This window comes from Humulus lupulus, chromosome X (assembly GCF_963169125.1).
Source record: "Humulus lupulus chromosome X, drHumLupu1.1, whole genome shotgun sequence".
In the NCBI taxonomy this organism is placed as follows: Eukaryota; Viridiplantae; Streptophyta; class Magnoliopsida; order Rosales; family Cannabaceae; genus Humulus; species Humulus lupulus.
In genome coordinates this window covers 2,725,891-2,737,539 of record NC_084802.1, presented here as the reverse complement: position 1 = coordinate 2,737,539, position 11,649 = coordinate 2,725,891, and the positions used below count along the sequence as shown (strand labels likewise).

Here is an 11,649-nt window from a genome sequence, read left to right as displayed (position 1 = left end):
TTTCGGTAGTGTAAACTACTCACATTTTCTTGAAAATTAGCAGGAATCTATAAATAGCTACAGTAAACACGATCACAAAATAGTCCCCCTGAAAACTGTAAACGGGTTGCGAAACACTGAGCGCCCCACCGTTAGGAGTTAAAGTAAAGCCCCTATAAAAATATTGTCCTATATATATATGCATGATACACAAGGACAAAATCAATTAATTATGCCTCAATTTTGTTATTAACGAATTATTCTAGTATCTTTTCCGCAAAAATTCTTAAATTAATGTGTCAACAAATGATTCCTATAACGATCCATCCATAAATGACTCTTCAAAACATAGTAAGGGCATTCCACATAGTAGAACTTAGTAAACAAGATTGACGTCCATAACATTACATTTGGTAAAAAACGAGACATACAAAGCATTACACATAATTCATGAATTTTTTTGCAAACTAATTCTAAACCCTTACCATAAAACTGATCGCATGGCTATGGGATGTAACAATCTGTAGAGGGATTGAGAATTTGTTTCGAAATAGTAGGTCATTGGTGACTATGCCATTGCTCGTTTGTGCCATTATCTCCTGTTAATTAACTCCTTTGACTTTGACTGATGTCGTCCACGTTCGGAGTATAGTACATTGGATAGTTGGAAGATGTTGGATCTTCTGTCTCCATGGATTGATTGTCCACTTCTGGAACAACTTTGCAAGTCGCCCTATTATGGCCTAATTGGTTGCAGTTGCGACACCTATTCTTCCTTGGGGTGGCATTGTCCACGCCCTTATATTTTGATTTTGTTTTGTTTGGTTCCCTCCCCTTCGTTCTCACAATTGCCAGATCCCCAATTACTCTCTGTTGTTGTTGCGATCGGTGGTCCCCATGTACAACGTGACTCGATTCAAACGCATCATTAGGCTGACCACACATTGTTTTAAATTTTTCTTCCAAACGGGACATTTCGCTTAATGCTTCTTCATATGTATCATCACGTTGTGTAGCATAGTACCCCATTGCATTTAACCGTGATGTCAACGATCCCCAACGGGTACATAATAACACATCATGGGGGACCCTATCATGGGGAGCGCTACTCAATTCACCTCTCAATTTGGCGTCCTTCCTCCAGCGTTCCTTTAACAGAGGTTTCGGGATGCAGGGTAGGTTCAAATGCTTCATTACCGCAAACATATGTCGACACGGGATTCCGTCTGACTGGAATAGCATGCAACTACACTCAAAGTGATCATGATCAATTACGTACCGAACTACACTTCCTACCAGTCCTCTACGGAAACGACTTAGGGAAAATACCCTGCACCCAAATTCCACACTTGTCGAATCAATTGAGTATGCAAGAGCGTTGTCGATTTGTTGTGTGGCCTTATCGTACATGTTTCTTGTCAAAACTGAAGCAACTTGCTGGTAATACTGTTGTAGTATGTTGGAAGGGAACTGGGGCGATGTGTTGTTACTGATGAAGTCATCTTCGCGTTCCGTGTGGCGTATGCTTTGTATGGCTTTATCAACTTGGCCAACAAGGTCTTTAAGTTTAAGTTTGCTTGTCAAGAAGTGTGACAGGTAAGAATTCATCGACTCCGACCTTTGGGTGGTTCTGAGGCCCGCAAAGAAATTACCCCGCAGGAAGCATTCTGCCCAACTCCTTCTATTGTTGTATGTTATGGCTGCCCATTGGCTATCTTGTAGCTGAAATTCTGTAACCAAGCCACTCCAACTCTCGTCAAACTCTTCCTCTGTACAATATTGATATAGAAGCTCATTAAACCTTGTCTTGAAAATCGGGTGAGGGACATTAATGGTAACATTTTTCTGAAGGTGCCACGCACACAAAAGATGGACATCATTAGGCATGACTTTCTCTATTGCTTTAGCCATAGCTTTATCTCCGTCAGTGACAACAACGTGTGGCAATTTTTTGTTTATACATTGAAGGAATTCTTCCAACAACCAAATGTATGTGTCCTCCTTCTCATCGTACAGCAATGCCACTGCGAAGACAACAGTTCTGAAGTGGCGATTCACGCCGACAAAAAGAAGAAGGGGTTTTTTGTAAGCATTCTTCTTGTACGTTGTGTCAAATGCGATGATCTCCCCAAAACGTCCATAGTCATCTCTCGAAATTCCATCGGCCCAGAACAAGTCAGCGAGCTTATACTCCCCGTCTATCGTGTGTGTTTCAAAAAAATTGGGGTCACGTAACCCAAGACATTCCAAGTATCCCAGGGCACCCTCAGCATCTGTTTCCTCCTCCTCTTCTAACTCTCTTTGTCGTCCAATCCAATTGTATAAGTCCTTTTTCAAGAACGGAACATACTCATGTCCTCCTCTTTCTGCAGCAAGGTGATTCAATATGTGGCAAGTTCGTATGCCCGACCGTCTCATTGACATTACTTGGGCACCCATACAATCTGGGACAGCACGGTTAGATCTCAAGAACTGCATATCTGTTTTCAAAGCAAGGTCATGATTATGTGTTGGGTTAAAGTCTTTCACTACCCAACTGTTTTCGGACTTGTCAAAATTCACGCGCAATAGTGCTGGGCACCCTGTGCGAGTAACAGCTCGAGGTTTTTTCTTACGGTTCTTTAGGTTTGTCCACTTTTCTCGCCTAAACCCTTGATTAGAGCAAACCCATTTTCTTTGCCACTCTTTATTTTCATTGTCCCGACGGACATCTTCTTTTCTAACACTAAACCCCCATCCACTAAGAGTATTTGTAGTAAAAATCTTCCTAGTGGCCAACCGTGGGTAGGTGTTTGTTTATAATGTCTTCCTTTGTTAATTGTTGTGGAAGCTTGTTCGTAATATTTAGGTCTGCGAGTGCTTCCGACATGTCGTTCGCCATGTTGTTTGAGTACTTATTTTTTTGTTTCCTGAACACGAAAGAAACAGTTGTTAGAGATGAAAATAAAAATCAAATAAAAAATAAGGCTTGATGGAAAAAACCTAACTCAATCTTATATTCACTGGAAATGCAATTGAATGTCTATGCTTATCGCCCTTGACACTTCAGTTTCTTTAGTAAACGTACCCATGTAATTAAAAGTAGGCACATATTTGATTTGGCAAGCATCTCAGTCATAAACCTTTTATCAATATATATACATCTTCTATCGAAGCCAGTTGTAATGGGTTTATCATGTTTTTGTAGGCATCCAATATAAAATACAAATTCACTGTAGGGACGCAAACAACCAAAATCAACATAAACATGATTAATAAAGGATAAACATCACATCATTACATAATGTCTAGCTACACGATAGATGGTTGAGGGAGATATATCTCCTGCTACACACTATGATGACTTCGAAAATACCAATAGTAGGTACATCCATTAGCCTTAACTTATAGTTTAAGGTAACTTTAGTACCTACTGGTTCTTAATTTTTAAGTAATCAACAGTACCACTAATTGTCTCTTATACACATGGGATCATCTAGTTTATACAAGAACTGAAATGAAGACCCATGTGACGAGAATGTTAAAGTTAAATCAGTCAAGAAATATGATCTCCTTGGTAGGTCCTGCCTCCGTAGCTTCAACACACAACTCACCACTAATTGTCTCTTGTCGTTTCACCATAGTCCCTACATGATCCATAATTTGGCGCTGGTCAAAAAGAAAAAACTTAATATCCATTGAATTCATCCTTAAAGTCGTCGCTTTCTTACCAACAAGTTCCTTGAAAGCCATAAGCTTCTGAATCTGCACATCTTTCTTCATACAATTTTTGCACTTGCCGCGAAACCCAGGCTTAGTTGTTCGAAATTTTTTTCCATTATCACTACGGGAGGCTGTTGCGGAACTAGTTACTGACAAAGGAGTGGGGATGGTCGTCTTCTCCTTGTTGTTAGTTGGTGGTGATGGAGTTAGGGGAAAGTCCGCCAGGAATGGTATAGGAAATTGTTTTGTTGGAGATTCCAACTCTTTTTTCACTTCATATTCTTTAGGAAAGAGATTGACGCATAACTTGGATGATTCCATGATAAGAGTAAAAGTTTTTTTGAAAAGGTGAAGCTTTCTGTAAGGGGTTTAGAGAGTCGGGAACCAATGACGGAGCTTCACATACATATCTATACATATATATGTGTAGAAAGAGAAAGACAAGTAGGAAGATAAATTTCCCGCCAAAATAAAAGATGGAATCACAGAATATAATGTCAATTATTGTGAAATAAATGAAGGAATAAGCATATCAATGAAACAAAAATCTCATTATCACAATCTCTCCCAACAAACTAAGATCGGTTTACTTAAGTTAACAATGCCTGCCCAACTTAATCAATTTTGGATATGTGCAGCTCTAGTACGTGGTAGAACCCTAGTAGTGTACACTTGGGTTTGTCTCACCTGTAGATGAAGCATATGCTCGTAGATACATAGGATCTATGAAACTTTCTCACAAACTCCAAACTTTCTCACCAATACCACACAAACTCCAAGTCAAAAAGCATATTCAAAGGGGATATGATAGAATAAGGTACCAAAAGCTTTGTGTTTCAAGTTAAATTGTAAAAAAATTACATGACTACTGATAAACAATTGGTACGAATAATATGTACTAGTTTTCCAGATTTTCATGAAATGGATTTCATTACCTTGTTCCGTAACTTGTGAAACTCTTATTGTGGAATGAACCTTGATTAAATTACAAGCCCTTCCTCGTAACTTATAATTGAAGCCTGGGGAGTGAAGCTCCTTCTGCTGATTTCCCCGTTGGTTACGAAGAAACCACGTTTCAGTAAGACTCATCATCTATATGTATATATATATGTATGTATGTATACACAGAGAATGTGGCTTTTGCCTCATTTATTGTTAGGAGAAGGGGTTTGTTGTGGGAAGATTTGATAGCATTAATTATGCTATTTTTTGTGTCCAACACGTCCTTCTTTAATGAGGATTCTCCATTTATAACATTACATAGTTTTACACTGTTTAATTTGCAGAAGGTTCGTTTCATCAATTGAGTCAATGGTATTACTGTTTCCTATGGAGGAACGCCCATTTTATGTAACTCAAACTAGTGTGCGTATTATATTCGCCTTTCTACCATTACGAAGTTATTTAGGTGTATTATATGCATGGTTGATTTTGGATTTAATTTTCCATATATTTTCAACAAGCCAATGAAGAATAAGGGACATAGCAACCATAATCTGTAGGATAATATAAATTCATACGATGACAAATGTCATATAATAAAACATACACGTCCATGGCACACGATACATAGTCATACACACATATATATACATATGTATACGTACAGAAAGAGAGAGAGAGAGAGACGATACATATAATATACACACAACAAAAGTGCCATGTGCTCTCTAAAGAAGATATTAAACAGATGTAGTGGCCACCCACAAAAGAACATAGCCATGATCCATGTTTGGTTGTAAGCACACAACCTCTGAGTCATTACACGCTAACTGATATTCATAAGTTATTAGAAACACTTATTCTACAAGTAGACAGCGTACTACTGAGTTGGTGGCTTTGGACCTTGAGCAAACAAGGTGTACATGGTGATATAGCCGTTGCGGAGTTCCTCGACGGCACATGCCACAGCTTCAAGGTCCCTCCTTACTGATGATTCCAACGCCAAGAACTTGGCCTTCATATCTTCCAACGTCCCCTTCATGGACTGCACGTCGGAGTTGAGTGTGGTGTTACGAAGGAGCGCGGCACATAACTGGTTCTGTATATCACTCCGGTCAGTGGCAATCCTAAGGTTTTCTTGTGCAATGTAGTTCACGTACTGCATTTGCTCTACGTTTAGCTCGTCAAAGTTTGGACAAGGAAAAAATACATGATTTTTGGAACTTGTAGGCTTCATTGTAGCTCCTAAATATGTTGACTTTCAGTTTGTTTTGTGATGAAATCCAAAACATGAATATAGGTATTTATATAAGACAAGTAGGAGAGATGATGGGGTAGGTCGATGGGGTTACTTCTGGAGTATCTAAATTTGTTAATCCAAGGTCATTTCCAAATAAGGACAATTATACATCATTTAATTATTTTATTCAATTAGAAAGGCATGCATAAGTGTAATACCACAAAATAAGTAGTAATGTGGTGCAAGTCAGAAGTTACTTTTGGACACGTAATTGGAACGTGGTTAGGCCGAACTTATTACGTCTACACTATTTCAGGAAAAAGCATGTTTCGGATAATGCCAAACTCAATGGGGAAACAGTTCACTTTTGACTTTTTGGTGAAAAATAATATATTTTTAGACACCCTCCACACCGCAATAGGTCATAAATTTAAAGTTGGAGTAAGAGACTTTTCACTAAATGATTCCATGAGATGAAGAATGATTGATTAAAAAAAAAGTGGGACCCGTGATGTATATAAATATTAAACTGGGTTTGATTATTGGAGTATAATTTTTATTCCATTAAACCAACTCTTAACTTTTGGCCTACAACCCTTATATTAGTCAAGTTTGACCTCAATGTTTCGTGTGGCTGAAAGGGACACTGTCTCTCTCATGTCCTTGGTGGGCCCACGTAATATTACTTCTATATTTTAGAACAATATATTTTCGTAGATTGCTTTTAAGTACAGGGGGAGCTTCAATTTACATTACACTGTACCTATATCTGTGGTTATAAGTTTTCCTTTCGTCTTACATACTATTGATATTTATTTTTTTTCCTTCAGCCAGGGGTATGGATTCTGAATCTTCACTCAATTCATGCAATCTTTAGTTCCTCCACGAACTGCCCAAAACGAAATTAGATGACGTCGACTGGGATGAATTCACTCAGTTTAAAATTACAAGCCTCCCCCCACAACCTATCGACTACATTAACGATCTCAAGAGGAGGTTGGAGGAGAAAGAGTATGACATTTTCTCAATTAATGTGGACAAGCGTCTTCTGGAGGAAATGAACAAGTCTATGAAGGAGAAGATTGTGCAGTTGGAGGCGGAGGTTACACAAAAGACAAAGACATTAGAAGGAATGAAAGATGATGCTCGGAACTCATTGGACGAGTCCATGGCGGATTATGAAAGACTTTGGGAAGCAGTCGGACATTTGAAGACGGAGTCCATGAGTAGGTACCAGGATTATCTAGGGGAGAAATTTAATCATATTGTGGGTGATTGCTGCATACCAGGTGGTAAAGGATGAGGGTCTTCCCTGTTACCCTTACTCCAAAAATATTATATTAAATGTTTGATAGATTATTGTTATATTACAGCTATTTTGGAGTGTAAAATTTGTGTTGGACATGTTATTCATGAGGAATACAACTATATTGCTTTTTAATTTACCCTGTTTAAGTTACAACATTGAAATTTATTTTACTTCAAACTTTATTAATTTTGTAAATCTAAAGTTTTTCTCCCTCAGTTTGCTACTGAAGGTAGGCATTAATTGTAGTTGTCATGTCCTTCACCAATTTGGGAGGAAATACTAGTACAACTTGAAATGATGGCCTGGAAAAATGATGGTGACCCCATTCAATTGTCACAGAAAACCGTACCATTGATATCCTCTCTAGGTGAGAGAAAGTGATGGAGTGGGTGGCTGTTACATTATTGAGGATATGGGATTTACTATTTGTCAGAAGATACAATTGACAACCTATCATACTACCATTGCCAAAATTGGTGTACAAAATATATACTGCCAATGAGTGTTACGTGTATGAGTTAGGGGTTAGGTGGACAATTGATAATACTTTGAGTAGGTTATGTGGGATTTAGTTATTGAACCAAAGGTGCTAGAAATATATTTGTCCTATGTGAAGTACAAAAATGTAAGAAAGCATTTCTCTAACTACACTACTTTTGGATTTACTCTATTTTTTTATGAACTGCATAACATCATCAATTTAAACTAATGACAATTATAAAAGTCATTTTAATGTGGTCAAATATGGGCATTTCGAAATTTGAAAATAGTTTAACATTATTGTCCAGCTACACGTATTTTTGGTTTTAGCCCAGGTAATTAAATAATAGTGCACCGTGATTCCATTATTGTTAGATGTAATTTTTGGCTTTCCTATTTCAGCAGTGAATCTATAAATCATCTTCTTACACCTGCGATCTATTGTCATTAATCTTAATAAATTTTTTGAATAATGAATTAAATAGTTGCAAACTAATTAAGAAACCATGCCTTTAGTTGCGAAACAACACCCTAAATCGAAAACAATAACTACTTCAGCTTTCGGACATGAAACATAGTTAACTTTTGGTTATATATTACATAAATTTTCTTAGTGAATAATCACTTATAAATGGATAGGATTTTGTTTTTTTTATTTTGTTAAAGCATTTTCATTAGTGTGACATTGAGAGTTACCAAAGCGATTCATATGTCCGTGTCTTTCACCAATTATAGTTTGGAGTTAGAAAATCATATATAAAGGTTTAATTTCCCAATAATGACTTGAGAGGTAGACATTCATGTTTCAATTGCATAGAGTCATTATGTAATATGCTAAAGCACGTGGGAAAGAGGTTTAAACGTTTTTAAAAATAACAAAATTTACAAATGCAATGGGTCTTGCGGCCGCGACGACACGCTGTCTCCCCCGCAGCCTCGGAGTCAGTATGCTGCAGCAGAGAGAAAGCATGGGCTTTGAATGGTGGAAGGGGAAGGGAAGTTTGCAATTCTTTGGAATTTTTTTTCCAATTAGAGTCGTATTGGGCGCCGAACTAAATAAGAAAAATTCATTTTAATATGAAAACCATGCAACTAATTTTTTTAAGTCTTTACCATCGTCTATAACCTAATTTCACCATTAGTCTATTACTCAAATTGTGTATAGCTGGCAATTGACTGCAGGGAAAGAATACCTTATAAATCCATGTATTCTTTACAGAAACGGCATAGTTCTCGTGCTGATTGTGCGAGCTTGGGATACCTAAATTGAAAAGGGGGAGCTTGTAATATTTACAAGACATGACCTCCATGACAGAAGCTCGATGGTCTATTCAGGTCATGGTAGATTGCGGATATGCCATGTTCGCGGATCCCAGAAGACTCCGATGATGGCAGCCAATGATATTTAATGTCGCAGATATTAAGAATCTATTTATTTGATGATCAAAGATATTAAGAATCTATTTATTTGATGATCAAAACGTATCCTATTACAATATCTTATAATAAATGATATATATATATATGAAAATCTTATGACTAACTCACGCGGTTACCTGTCTAAGTAGTTTCTCTACAAATTTTGAGAATATTAGACGGTTACCCAAACCTGTCTAAGTAGTTTCTCTACAAATTTTGAGAATATTACACAGGAAGAGGGACCATTATTCCGTAATATTCAAAACCTGTAGAGAGAAGGCCAGAGAGTAATTTTATTATTTCGTTTTTCCATTAAGTAATAATTTTTACATGTTATTTTCTTGTTTAATTGTTTAGAAAAAACCGCATATACACCTTCCAATTAAAATTTGTCATTATTTTTTCGCGATTCAGTCGTAGCATTTATTTGAATAAAACACTGTCTATTGTATTCTGGAGTAGTGAGATTCCATTTTCACTAAGGTCGTAACATACACATGTATATATATCGTAAGACTTGACATTTAAGATTAAAAAGGTGGTCACATCTACACATTTAAATGCTTAATGATAAGTCATTTACTTAACATAATAAAATATGGTGGCCTCTGCATGATCATTTTAAAAATATAAGGTCCTGCCAATTTGTCTTGTACACACACAGACGTGTATATAGTATATTTAAAATGGCAATTTCCCTCTTCCGGTGACCACGAAAGGTAATGCCCATAGTTTTATACTCCATGAAAAGAACTTACTAGTTGAACCACCTTCATGATTAATATTAGTAATAGCTTAATTAGATGACTGATGCATTAGGTTCAGGGTCCACTATGTCCTCCAACTCTTGGAAACAGAGAACCATAGTGTCAACTACATCTTGCATTCCATTCACAGTGCACCATTTTATTCCAATCTTCTCAATTTCCTTACGCACGGATTGAGCCTGCTCCATTGCTTCGTCGAACTTGCGTATTTGCTCTGCAATGAAACATTGAACATCTACTGGTTCTGCTCTCCCAGGTTTCGGTTCGACGGGGTTACGAACAACTTCATAAGGAGCGATGGTTGTCAACTTGATCCCAGGTGCTGGTTCGCAGACTTGAACATGTACTGAGTTCCCCAGAGACTGTACGTAATTGTGGATGGTAGTATCCCAGCTTTCTGGGACAACTTTTGGACTGTTGGACTCAGCCTGGATGTGTAAATTTTAATCCTCCTTCTTTGAATCCTTCCTTGAGGAAGCCATGGGGTTCTTTTCAGAATACATGTCTTAGTGGATTTAGGTATTTCAATTACTGGTGGAGGTAAAAGAAATGGGTGAATGGTGCTTGCACTAATTGTTTCTCAAATCTTCAGACTTTTATAGTGGTACAAAGTATCTTGCACCACTCACAAGAATCATTGTTTTGCATGCATGGGTGGGCCACTTGGAGACATGTATGTAGTACGTATAGTATAACTACTGTTTGCTGCTAGTTGGAGGCTAACTCCCTGGGTGGTCATAGAAATGTGATTTCAACAATTATACTTGTCTTCTACCCAGTTTTGGTAAATGATTTTGGTATCCGTGGTAGGTGAACAAAAGTTTGGAGTAAATGATTTCAAGATCTTCGTTTAAAATATTCCCATGGTTCTTTCATCCGAGTACAATCCCTAATATCTTTGCCGTGGATTATACACATGTACCCCTTATTTCACTGAGTCAACACTCGTGATGGAATTAAAATACCTATGCTACTTACGGGGGTCCCACATGATGTGTGCGAAAACATAGCTCAGACTCCTACCAAACTCAAAAGGAATGAGCATATATGAAGATGAAGGGTAGCCTTAATGTAATCATGCCTCGTTTATGGAAATTCACATCTTTTTTGTGTTGTAATTTGTAACTTATCTCAGAAGCGAATGTAAATGTTGTCTTACGGAAGGTTAAAAGTTTAAAAAACATTTGGTACTCGGGGTGTGTCGGACCTATGGTTTGGGAAATGGAAATAGTTTATAGAAAAGTAGGTGAAGATATACCGGGTTCTCGGACCCAAAAAACATAAAAATTAAAAACTAAAAAACTAACCTTCTCGCGTGGGAAAGGGGGGAACAATGGAATAGGAACGTATTTTTTGTTGTTTTACCAAGTAAGTATTATTCGGGCTAAGGTAACATGTACTCTTACGGGAAGTAAAACTTTAAATAGCAATTGGTACTTGGGAAGGCCATGAATGATAGTCTGTTTAATTGATATATTTGTTAGTAAACTAGTTGTATTCCTCTCTCGTTCCACCCCACCATAAAATACATTCATTTCACTTAATTACAAAAAATTTCCATAGTGAAATCGTCCTCTGTTTGGAATTCTAATTCCACATATGTGGGAATACAAGGAGAACAAAAACATCCCCACTGAACATAAATTGATTCCCAAAAAATATTTACAAAACTAACGAATAATTTAGTGAGAGGTGGTAGAATATGTTTGGTATAAAAAACGAACTCCTACATGTTAGTTCTACAGCGCCTACTACCAGACACAACTGAGGAAAGGTGGAACTCATTCATGGCTTTCTCTTTCTCTTACGAG

The 11,649-nt window shown here is 37.3% G+C and overlaps 1 protein-coding gene across 1 annotated transcript; it reads right to left on the bottom strand.

The window, feature by feature from the left end:
- Positions 1–585: 585 nt before the first annotated feature.
- LOC133804481 (protein FAR-RED IMPAIRED RESPONSE 1-like) lies at positions 586–2,457 on the bottom strand. Its single transcript, XM_062242631.1, has one exon. It carries the CDS (start codon positions 2,455–2,457, stop codon positions 586–588), a length of 1,872 nt encoding a protein of 623 aa, XP_062098615.1.
- Between the last annotated feature and the right edge of the window lie 9,192 nt (positions 2,458–11,649).

What these genes read in the sequence shown, in the direction of transcription:
- LOC133804481 (XM_062242631.1), bottom strand. Translation starts at nt 2,457, where the DNA reads ATGCAGTTCTTGAGATCTAACCGTGCTGTCCCAGATTGTATGGGTGCC.